This window comes from Oncorhynchus kisutch, linkage group LG25 (assembly GCF_002021735.2).
Source record: "Oncorhynchus kisutch isolate 150728-3 linkage group LG25, Okis_V2, whole genome shotgun sequence".
NCBI classification, from domain to species: domain Eukaryota; kingdom Metazoa; phylum Chordata; class Actinopteri; order Salmoniformes; family Salmonidae; genus Oncorhynchus; species Oncorhynchus kisutch.
Genome location: NC_034198.2, coordinates 19,385,871 through 19,398,221, shown reverse-complemented (window position 1 = coordinate 19,398,221; position 12,351 = coordinate 19,385,871). Strand labels below are relative to the sequence as shown.

At 42.6% G+C, this 12,351-nt stretch overlaps 1 protein-coding gene across 6 annotated transcripts in view; it reads right to left on the bottom strand.

The window, feature by feature from the left end:
* Positions 1-11,702, bottom strand: part of LOC109870200 (myosin phosphatase Rho interacting protein) — a 74,206-nt gene extending 62,504 nt beyond the window's left edge. For 3 of the 6 annotated variants that reach the window (XM_020460607.1, XM_020460606.1, XM_031804560.1), the window contains exons 1-3: positions 10,783-11,702; positions 5,219-5,296; positions 1,851-1,916 (exon numbers count right to left, since the gene is read on the bottom strand). In XM_020460607.1, coding sequence (XP_020316196.1) covers positions 1,851-1,916; positions 5,219-5,296; positions 10,783-10,905 — 267 coding nt within the window. In that variant the 5' untranslated portion in view covers positions 10,906-11,702. The remainder of the gene's footprint in view (positions 1-1,850; positions 1,917-5,218; positions 5,297-10,782) is intronic. The other 3 variants (XM_031804561.1, XM_020460608.2, XM_031804562.1) reach the window with 2 other exon arrangements.
* Positions 11,703-12,351: the final 649 nt, after the last annotated feature.

Sequence of the window (12,351 nt, the reverse complement as noted above, 5' to 3'; positions counted from 1 at the left end):
TCATTTTTCAGAATACAAGCCTGAAACAATTTCTAGAGACTGTTGACATCTAGTGGAATGGATTTTTCTCAGGTTTTCACCTGTTACACTCACAGCCATTATTTTAAGAGTTTTGGAAACTTTATAGTTTTCTATCCAAATCTACTAATTATATGCATATCCTATCTTCTGGGCCCGAGTAGAAGGCAGTTTAATTTGGGCATGCTTTTCATCCAAAATTCCAAATGCTGCACCCTACCCTAGAGAAGTTAAGTAACCACATTGTGGGCCTGTTACAATACATAAATCATGACGGATTTGACAAATATCCACTTTGTTAGATCAGATTGTTGAATGTGGGCCAATCTGGCAGGCGTTCCATTGACTCCTTTACTCCATCTAAACTGGTATCTCTGCATTGCGTAAGCATACATGGCAAGCAAGGTGAAAAGACAGGGTATTGTTTCTCTCTCCTATATACAGTAGGCCTTTAACTTAAGGGTTTGGTGTCCGATCAGGCTGAGGATGTATACATTGATGATGAATAAAAAAATACAAAAATAAAATCTACTTATATTTCCACTCCTCTGCCTAAAGTTTAAGATCAAAGCTGAACTCCCAAAATGTTGTATAGGCTCAATTTTGGAAACGTTCCTATTGTGGGGGGCTGAGGTGCACAGTTACGGCAACAAAGCGGCCATTTTCCTGACCCAGTTTCCCGGTGGCGTTCCGGGGTGTTCCCTGAGCTGTAGATGAAAAGGCACGAAGACAATGAGGCCCTCCACGTCTAAATAGCACGACCAGCTTCACAATGACAGGAAAAAAAGTGCTACACCGAACTAACGGGTGTCATTCGCACACAATGCACACTGGAGAAATGGACACACGCAAGCAGTCAACATACACACACACACACACACACACACACACACACACGTATGCACAAAGCGTAACCAGGATGTTTCCTCCCTTTGTCATCACGTGGGGATCCATGACAACATGAAGACAATGATTTCAACGATCTCATCTGCACAAAGCAACCACCTGGACACAAACACACAGCCACGGAGTGCGTAGGCCTACATCTCAGCAGCCAAAAGCAGCATCCTCTCCTCTTCATCAATTTTGTTTTGCAGAGAACTGATAACTGGGGTTTGATACATATAAAGCAGGCCCAAAGCTACGGTCAAGGTTAGAAGCTATAGGCCAAGGACTGAAGCTATAGGCCAGGGACTGAAGCTATGGCAGCTTTGACAGTCAGGCAGAGCAGTGTTAAGTGGGCCTCTGTATACACACACAAGCAGCCTAATCTTCAGCCTGATCTGCCAGTGGGGTTGGTCACCCGTGTCACATTCCCCAGTCACACACACACACACACGAAGGGGATGTCATAAGCTGCAAGGGACTCTCTCTAGTCTCTGTTCCTCAGTTTCTTTCCCCAATCTGTATTATTGTACCCCTATCATTCCCTATGTTCCTCTGCTTCATCCTATATTATCTCTCCCTCCACCTCCATATACATTTTCATGGTTCTTCAGTGTGAGGTTTACTCTGCATTCGGGTGGGGCAGTTTTAACATCTCGCAGCACAAGGCTAGCTAACAGAGATCAGGCTTCCCAGTCATCTCTTTCCCAAGCAGGTACCACTGAATACACAGCCAGGTCATTCAGCATACCGTCCCGTCCTTCACGGACCATATCAAATACTACTCTTCCCAGTGCTAGAGGCGTCACTACAGACACCGTGGCTCTGCGTGAAGCCATAAAGCATGAGAGGCAGTGCTATAGCCTGATTATAGACACAGCTAAGGAGTGCTGTTAGGTTGTTAGGGAGGAGGTGGAAGTAGCATGGCTGATATGACAGCTCCTTACCGATTCGTCCAGGGCGAAGCGCAGGCAGCCATGTTCGTACAGCACAAAGAACCGCCGCTGCCATTTCTGTTGGGAGAAAGAGGAACATCGTTAACACTTAATCTGATGATCTCCTTATAAACTATTAAGAAACGGCCTATAAAGTAATATTGTATACAATTTCTGCAGGGAAAGAGGAGCATTGCTATTGGGCTGAAACCAAACAAACACTTAAGCTCCATTATGAACTGGGACTAATAGGGTGTAGTGAACATATAGCTAAGAGATGCTTAAAGATACAATAACATAAATCCGAGAACCCACCGCCTGTAGTCTGGGTACCAGACGTTTTAGCTAACACTCCTTGCCACTACTGTCATTCTTGGTAAATGACATGGAGAACAAGGAGCGAAATGAAATAGCTGAATAGAGACTAGAGGTCGACCGATTATGATTTTCCACTGCCGATACCGATAACGATTTTTGGGGGACCAAAAAAGCCGATACCGATTAAATCGGCCGATTTAATTTTTTTTTTAAATGTATTTGTAATAATGACAATTACAACAATACTGAATTAACACTTATTTTAACTTAATATAATACATCAATAAAATCAATTTAGCCTCAAGTAGATAATGAAACATGTTCAATTTGGTTTAAATCATGCAAAAACAAAGTGTTGGAGAAGAACGTAAAAGTGCAACATGTGCCATGTAAGAAAGCTAACGTGTCAGTTCCTTGCTCAGAACATATGAAAGCAGGTGGTTCCTTTGAACATGAGTCTTCAATATTCCCAGGTAAGAAGTTTTAGGTTGTAGTTATAGGACTATTTCCCTGTATACCATTTGTATTTCATTAACCTTTGACTATTGGATGTTCTTATAGGCACTAGTATTGCCAGTGTAACAGTATAGCTTCCGCCCCTCTCCTCGCTCCTCCCTGGGCTCGAACCAGCAACACAACGACAACAGCCACCACATCGAAGCAGCGTTACCCATGCAAAGCAAGGGAAACAACCACCCCAAGGCTCAGAGCGAGTGAAGTTTGAAACGCTGTTAGCGCGCACTAACTAGCCAGCCATTTCACTGGCCGGTTGTTATGCAGCCTGGATTCAAACCAGGGTGTCTGTAGTGACACCTCTAGCACTGAGATGCAGTGCCTAAGACCGCTGCGCCACTCGGGAGCCCTTGCAAGGGAAACAGATTGTTTGTCATCTGTAGCCCAATGAAATCAGCCAAAACAAGCTCAATAACTCAATGCATGCACACACTGAATATGCATTCACCTGTATTGTGGATAGGCCTAGGCTACATCTTGATTTACCCAGTTTATCAATAAAGATTTACCATTCAAAATAAAATTCTTACCATTATGTTGTTAAAGTTAGAATGGTAAAAACATACCAAAGTCAAATTGATTGTATAATTGATTAATTAATCGATACATGGCGGTCTCTGAAAAATATGGACGTACATTTTTTTATAACGTAATGATATTGAACTCAAAAGATGCCCAACGATTGAACAGAGCAGTAGCTGAGTTTATCTGTCTGGATCAAGTGCCATTCTGTGACCTGGTAATATGGCTTCTTTTTTGCAGTGGTATTGTTTTGTTATTGTTTTGGTATCGAGTATTGGGATACTAAACCAGGTATCGAAGTCAAAAATCTGGTATCGTGACAACACTAGTACTCTCTATTGCTGCTTTTCAACTGTAACGCCAGTGTTATACTTAAGCAATAAGACGTGATGGGACCTGGTATATGACCAATATACCACCACATGGGCTGTTCTTAAGCAGGACGCAACGCGGAGTGCCTGGATACAGCCATTAGCCGTGGTATATTGGCCATATACTATAAACCCCCAAGGTGCCTTATTGCTATTATAAACTGGTTACCAACGTAATTAGAGCAGTAAAAATTAATATTTTGTCATATCCGTGATATTCAATCTGATATACCACGGATGTCAGCCAATCAGCATTCAGGGCTCGAACCACCCAGTTTATAAGTGTATAAAACCTGATGTTATAGGAAATTAGACTTTTTAGTTCACTGTTCCATTAAATTGCGCTTTTTGTTAACTGTCCCTTTAACTGCAGACACCTCTGAGCCATAGAGATGTATAGAGATCGCAATGTATCAATCAGTCCTCAATGGCGCTGCCCATGTTAAACACGCTTTTTGGCACTAGAGACCCTTTGTACATCTCTATGCTGAGCACACCTGCAACCAATTTCACTTCTTAAATACCTGAGTTCCTTTGTCTTTTAGTTCAGTGCCAAACAATCTAAGCACTAGTACAAAACCTCTTCAACATGTATCCTTTCATTTCTGTTATCTGTGAGTCCAATACCCAAACGTAAGTAACCCGCAATATTATTTACATTCTTCAATTGATCTGCATTTAAAGATGCACTGTTGTTTATTAGCGGTAGGATGTTGTTAGAAATATTTGCATATTTAAAGGATCTCATTTGTACCTTCAATTAATATTTTACTGCTTTGGAGAAATTATATTTATCATTTGACTACTGGCTCAGATTGTGAAAAGTAATTGTTTAAGATCAAATATGCTGATAAATGTTTTCGTTTACTGTCAGCACAAGTCAATGGAAATTAAGTTTGAAATTGGAGGAAATAAAACCGGAGCACCGACTCCCTAAAACAGAACCTCAAGTCTCTCTCCTTATCCTCTAACCGGCGATCACTGTGTCACCTACCTCACCCAGTGCATTCAAAAGAGGCAACCTGCCTTATCACATTGCTAGGGCTGACAGTGAGAACTTCTGAAGAGCAACCTCTGCATAATCGAAAGTTGCATTGTGAGGTGTTAACCGTCAAAGGTGTAAACCCATGTTCACAGTTAGCCATCGTTATGCAGATGCAGCCCCAGTGAACTCGCCCCCAAGATAGCGCAGGTTCTTTGGCGCCATGGCCCACCTGGCTTAGCGCAGTTTGTTGAATAGATTCCATGATCCGAACATGAGCGAGTGCTCGGCTCCTTCACGCCACTATGTGTACCCGTATGTGCGCTCTAATCATCGTGGCGGAATAGCACCAGGCAAATTGGCATGAAAAGGACAATACGTATGCAGATCTAGAGCCCATTTCTCTGACCATTCGATTATACACTAGGGCTTGTGTTTCAAGCGCTTCCATTACGCCTCAAAGCTTACTTCCCAAATGGATTTTAAGTGGATTAAAACATCCCGATTGGTCAAAGTTCACCCATCTCCCTCTCACTATGAGGTTCTGCTGCCCGGGAATGGTGTTTGTCTAATGTTTATCATGTGACTACAGTGCTATGGAAGAACAGGGAACAAACATACTAACCCATCCCCCATTCCATGTGAGCGCGTGCACGCCTCATGGTTGCTCTTACCCGGGATCTCTGCATGGGGTTGTCAAAGTCTGTTCCCTCGGGGGCCAAGCACAGCCATCCGCCGTAAATAGGTTTGGCCTGTAAAACAGAGCGATTTAGACAATCATTAAAATTGTTGGGAAGCAGTCAGCAAGGAGAGGGCACATTTTGTGGTCCAGATGTTCCTATAGACCCTCCCAATGAGGCAGTTTTCAAACCACAAAACCAGTTAGCAAGCCTGTTGGCCTAATTAGCATTGTTTGATAGACACCATTGCCTTGCATTCAAATGACTTCAATGAAGATTTGTGAATGAGAACAGCGCCTGCTTATAAACCTACATTCACTTTGTGGAAGTTGCTTGAGCCAAAAACCTGCATGTTTCCAATGAAAACACAGAAGTTCAAAAGATGTGGAAATGTATAAACATGGAGCAGAGCTCCCACGGTGAGGGGGTGGCTGTTTAAAATGGCTGCTCTTTGCACTCTAAAACATGTTTGTCTTGGTCTAACTTTTACTGTTAAACATTACCAAGAAGCAGCTGTCAGGGCTGTTTTGCAAAAAAAATAAAAAATAAAAAAATAAAAAACGACCTTCTTTACCTCAAACTCCAGACTAGTGTCTTACACGTGCGGAAGAGGAGTGTACGATTATTAGACTGTGTGGGTATTGGCCCTGGCTGTCACTAGCTAGCCGTGTCCCTGCATGTCTGTCAAATCTATGTGCCTCGTTTCCGCTTGCATAGACTGACTGCCTATAGAGACATTTAATTGGTTACTTTTAACAGGTGATGGGGTGACTGAGGAGATAAACATACCATGACCTAGTCCTAAGAAATCTGATAGGTCTACCATTTTGGCAGCAATGATGACTAATTCTTTTACTTATTGCTGATTATCTGCAGCACTGAAGTCTACGCCTAGGCTACGATCCAAAATGGATGTTTCTGGGTCCTCAGATCTTATATGGGCAATGTTATCAATAAAGTAGCAAATATCACACAGGTCTTGCTATAATGCATAACCGATTTCTCCATTCTTCTCTTACAAAACATCCAAAGAGAGAGCGAGGAAGAGAGAAAGAGCTGGACAGGAAAGAATGAGCGAGACACAAGGAGAGGCAGTGTAAGCGAGCAGCTGTGGCCTGTAGCGATGTTGGTGGGCTGAGGAGCCAGGAGACCTGGAGAGGGACACACCCTTGCACCCTTCCTCCCTCCACACACACACACAAGCCTCACTTCCTCTATAGTGGTCCTCCTTTGACCTCACCCTCCCCCCTCAGCTCTCTCCCACAGACCTTCTACCTTCCCCCTCCATTCCAGCCCGCCTCCAACCCCACCGGCAGTGAGGTTAACCCATAGAGATAGGACTCTAGTGCCCAAAAGTCTGTTTTAGCATGGGCAGCGCTATTGGGGACTTTCACAATGTTGAAGTAGAAAACTGGGTGGGACTTCCTATGGGTTAAGGGAGGATCACATCATTCCATCCAGGTCATCAGGAGGGATTAACCAATGAATTACACATGTGAGAAAACATTCCATAACTTCAGGTGGCAGTAAATCGTCAACCTTGGCTTCATCCCTGTTCAAACAACACACTCCAAGTGGCAGTATGCACTGTTTCAGTTTGTTTACCAACTCATAGTAGTAGAAGAAAATGGACAACTTCAAAATGGAGATGCTCATACTCTCTGATGCCATAATCGGACAGATAAAATTGCGTCCTCTATCACGCGTTAACCTCTTACTGCCTCCCTAGTACAATCCAGGGAGGCCTGGAAGGTCCATTCAAACGTAAGGTAGATCCATCTGAAAGTTCACCTTACTCCTCCTAGCCAAGTAAAACCAATGCAGAGCCTTTGATTGTACACTGAACAAAAATATAAACGCAACATGTAAAGTGTTTGTTACATTGTTACATGAGCTGAAATTAAAGATCCCTGAAATGTTCCATTCACACAAAGCATACCTCTCAAATGTTTTGCACAAATTTGTTGACATCCCTGCTAGTGAGCATTTCTCCTTTACCAAGATAATCCATCCACCTGACAGGTGTGGCATATCAAGAAACGGATTAAACAGCATGATCATTACACCAGTGCACCTTGTGCTGGGGACAATAAAAGTCCACTTTAAAATGTGCAGTTTTGTCACACAACGCCACAGATGTCTCAAGTTGAGGGAGCGTGCAGTTGGCATGCTGACTTGCCGCAATGTCCACCAGAGCTGTTGCCAGATAACTGAATGTTAATTTCTCTACCATAAGCCTCATCAGACACCGTTTTGGAGAATATGGCAGTACGTCCAACTGGCCTCATAACTGCAGACCACGTGTATGGGATCATGTGGACGAGCGGTTTGCTGATGTCATTGCACACAGAGTACCCCATGGTGGCGGTATGGTATAGGCAGGCATAAGTTACAGACAACGAGCACAACTGCATTTTATCGATGGCAATTTGAATGCACAGAGATACCATGACGAGATCCTGAGGCCCATTGCTGTGTCATTCCATCTGCCTCCATCACCTGTTTCCAAGATGATAATGCACGGCCCCATATCGCAAGGAGTATAGTTGTCACACCAGATACTGACTGGTTTTCTGATCCATGCCCCTACTTTTTTTTTTTAGGGCATCTGTGACCAACAGATGCATATCTGTATTCCCAGTAATGTGAAATCCATAGGTTAGGGCCTAATGAATTTATTTCAATTAACTGATTTCCTTACATGAACTGTAACTCAGTAAAATATTTGAAATTGTTGCATGTTTATTTTTGTTCAGTATAGATAGAACTGGAACTTATAGGTCTAAGATGTCATTTTGGACCATGTGGAATTGAGATCTATGTATGTTAATTTGAGAACTTGGGGCTCCACTGGTGAGAGTAACCTGTGAGAAACTCTGTTCCAGTTTCAATCCCAACCCTGCACTTTCACTAGCTCTTCCTCTCCTCCCTCAAATCTTTCCATACCCCTGCCTCCTCTCTCTCCCTGGGTTTTTGTCACTCTCCTTCCCTCTATACTCCCATCATCACCCCACTATCACTCCCAAACTGTTCTGTCTGTATTTCCACCATTTCCTTGCCTCCCACTCTCCCTGCCTCCCACCCTCTATCCTGAGTGGGTTCTCGATCTCACCAATGCCTCGGGAACTACAGAGCAGCATAGCTCAGCAATAGCCTTGATCCAGAAAAAAAACCTTTGAAACTATTGTCCTATGGGCTACCACCTACACTCTGTTTTGATCTAGAACAACCTTGCCTGACTCCACCGCCGCTGGAAAAATGCTAGGGGAAACACTGCGTGACCAACTAAATACACCAGCACCAAACATACTCTACCGCCACATTCATTTCCTTTCAGATAACTTTTCCAAGTGGGCTAGGCATATCTCTTTCAATGTTGTATTCATGCTGGAGGCGTGCTCGATTGACCGGAGAGTGTGAAAGTTTGAGTTAAACAGAATAACTCACTTTAAATTTAGGGCTCAAATTCAGTTAGACTAATGAGCGCCTCTCTTGGAGCCATGCAGTGTTCAAACCGCATTAAGATGCACCCTGGCTGGGTTAAGTGTATCTACTAACCAGTGGCCGAGCACATAGACGTGGAACCACCCTCTGTTTCACTTCTGATTTCCACTTTACTGTTTTCATTTCGTCCACTCAGTGCTAAGGATGCCATTACAGAATATGAGAGCGCAGATAGGCTACATTCTTCCGTGTTTACATTTTCCTGTCCAAAATGGCAGTCAGTCATGACTAGTTCCTTGGATAGATTTGAGCTAAACTTATTTTTAAGGGGTTGTTTTGTTTTATGAGGTTAGAACTAGCTAGCTGTAGCGTATTGTTTAAATTCTCAGACTCCCCTGGTATGAGAACTCATTACTAGCCCTATATGGATAGAACAGCGGATAGAAGCATCTCTGGTTCCACTGGTGACGTCATAAAGGCCCTGGGAGAGAGCAAGGCTGGGTCTCAGGAGGATTAAAGAAGTGATGTAATCGCTTTAAGATTCTAGTCCTGACTCAGGTGGCCAGGTCTGAAGGGGTTAACCCCGCAGTAATCATAAGCAGGCTGTCATACACACAAGCAGAGAAATGCAAACACACTTTCTCACTCATACACTACACAAGCAGAGAAACACACACTCACTAATACACAAGCAGAGAAACACATGCACACTTTTTCCAATCACACCCATTTTGTGGAGGAGAGGATGCTGGCTGGCGTTGCTGTTCTTAAGCCATGTTCAAGGGCCCATCTGGACCTCATCGCATGGGATCAATTATAGGATACAACAGAAACTAGCTAATGATCTCAGAGATAGAAATCCTCTCATTCACTACTTCACTGGCTGAAGGAAACCAGGGGGACTTGTAATACGACTTGAGTACACATACAGTATTTCACCGGATGTGCTACCTGTCCCAGACTTGCTGTTTTCAACTCTCTAGAGACAGCAGGAGTGGTAGAGATACTCTAAATGATCGGCTATGAAAAGCCAACTGACATTTACTCCTGAGGTGCTGACCTGTTGCACCCTCTACAACCACTGTGATTTATTATTATTTGACCCTGCTGATCATCTATGAACATCTTGGCCATGTACTGTTATAATATCCACCCGGCACAGCCAGAAGAGGACTGGACACCCCTCCATAGCCTGGTTCCACTATAGGTTTCTTCCTAGGTCATTTTTCCTAGCCACCATGCTTCTACACCTGCATTTCTTGCTGGTTGGGGTGTAGGCTGGGTTTCTGTACAGCACTTTGGTTTAAAAATACATTTGATTGATTGTGAGGACTTTGTGTAGACCTACACTTAAGTTGAATTTGGGGTCACGTTCAGGAGGGCACAATCTTCTTGTTTGTGGCCACAGTTATCAGAGCGTGGCAGCACAGTCCCTTAAGTCAGCTGGTGACCCTGCCTGCCAGTCATATGGATGTTTCGGGACAATGTCTCCCAAAAAATTGGACAGGATCCATGATGGGTCAGCTGATTCCTCATTTTGGGAGGATGGTGTTATTTGCCAGTAATAAATGTTATTCCTAACCTTAAGCTGGTCAAACCTCCCTTATCCAAATCTAATGGTCATTTGTGGCTTTACACCAGGGTCCTATTATTACAGCTGATTCCTCATATTGAACCCGTGGTTGATTGTGAATAACACTGGTTTTCTTCCTAGCAGACCACACCTTAGTTTGTCAGACTGAAGCAGTAGATTATACATACATACACACACACACCATTAGTTCATCTCTAAAGGAGTCGGTCTTCAACAAATGGTCACTGAATGAGGACACAACCAGAATGACACACACGCTGAGCTATAAATCAGACACTACCAATTAATAGACTTGAGGATGGGAAAGTAGACAGCATGACATGACATTGTCAGTTTCTAAAGGTTTTAGAATACTAATTGGAAGTTTGACTAGGTAGCTGGCTAAAATATTACCAAAATTCGACTGTTACACAACTTGACAGTAACAGCAAACTCGAAACGCCCAAATGGTCACATTGTCGCATAGGTGTTTGTAAATTGTGAAATGCAATGTGGCTACATCACAATAACAATTATTTACCTGATTCAGATCTTGATCGGTCAAGAGATGCAACTCCCGAGGTTTGAAGCAGTTCTGACATTTACTTTTATTAAAAATGTTCGCCTGGAATTTTCTGCAAGGGTTCTCTTTCGCTGTAGACATTGTATATCGCCTCCGTTCACCGTAAATGCAAATTAGTTCAAAATTGACGATTGGATAATCCGTTCTGCGTTTCTTTCATCCAATTTGGAACAAGGGCCCAGCAATCCAACGCATGATGATCCAAATAACTATATAAGCTAACGTTAGTAGTCTTGAGTTTTACACACACAAAACAAATTCAAGGTTTCTATTGTTTAGTTGTACCCAATTTATATTATCCAATATATGACTGCTAGTCATCAAGATAGCGAGACACCATTCTTGTGCGTTATTCAGTCCATGGCCTGCCCTTAATTCACAAAGCCGAACGAGTAACGTTAGCTAAGCGATTAACAAACTCACTAGCTTGTTTTTTTGTAATCATTGACGTTATTGTGCAAATTGCAAAAACAGCAACTGCACATTATAACATGCACCCATTTGACGGAAAATCTCAAAAGTGGAGGTAGCTGGCTATCAAGAGCTGGCTAGCTACGATCGTAGCTAGCAGTTGCTCTTTGCAAAGTCTACCACCACTGCTTCTTCGCTGGCTATAGCAGTAAATTAGCTAGCGAGCTGGAAATCCTCTCGCCTAGCTGTTTAGCTTGGGTTAAAACGGTCCAGAATATAAATGTTCAGCGAAATTCTCTCCCCGTTGACACATAGTAAACGGACAAAGCGCCTCTTGCAGAATCATTGAAGCATCAACGACTTTTTCGGTTTTGTTTTGATAACCAGCTCCGGTAGCTGCTCCCCTGGTTTATATTCTTCCTATTTTCAGGCGAAATCTTTCCCAGTGGAGAGGTCGCGAGCTCACAGATTTGTTGGGCATTGTGAACCTAGTGACATCACGGTCACGTGATCATACGGCATCATTTCAAAATAAAAGTCCCCTTGTAATTGTTTAACTTTTATTTTCTGATTTTAAAATCACAAATATTGAAGTTTGAAGTGACTTAAATATAAACGTATTGAAAAAACGAACAATGTATTATTGAAATCAATGAATAAAGATCGATTTACTGTCTAATATATATTTTTTTAACTATAAATTATAATGATGCAAATATACCAACTACTGTCATCTCTTAATAGAACATGATTTAAACATGTTTTGAAGAAAACATTTTCCCTGTTCAAGGGTAACTTTTTTCAGGGCAACAGCATACTCCTCCTGGGGTGATTTGGAATCCTCAAACTACAAATAGAATCTGGTGTCAAACCAGGAAGATCTGCATCATTCTATAGTTTTTTGGAGGAAAACCTTCTGTTACCAAAACCGTCTTTTCATTACAGCATTATACAGCTATGTGTTACTGTACTGTTGGAACTACACATTGTCTCCAATAAAGAGGGGTGATTAGGACTCCTCAGACACTCTACTAATAGGATCCAGTGTCATACCATCAAGCATCAAGGTTTGCGTCAGTATGGTATTTTTTTCAGCAGAAAGCTACTTCCACCACT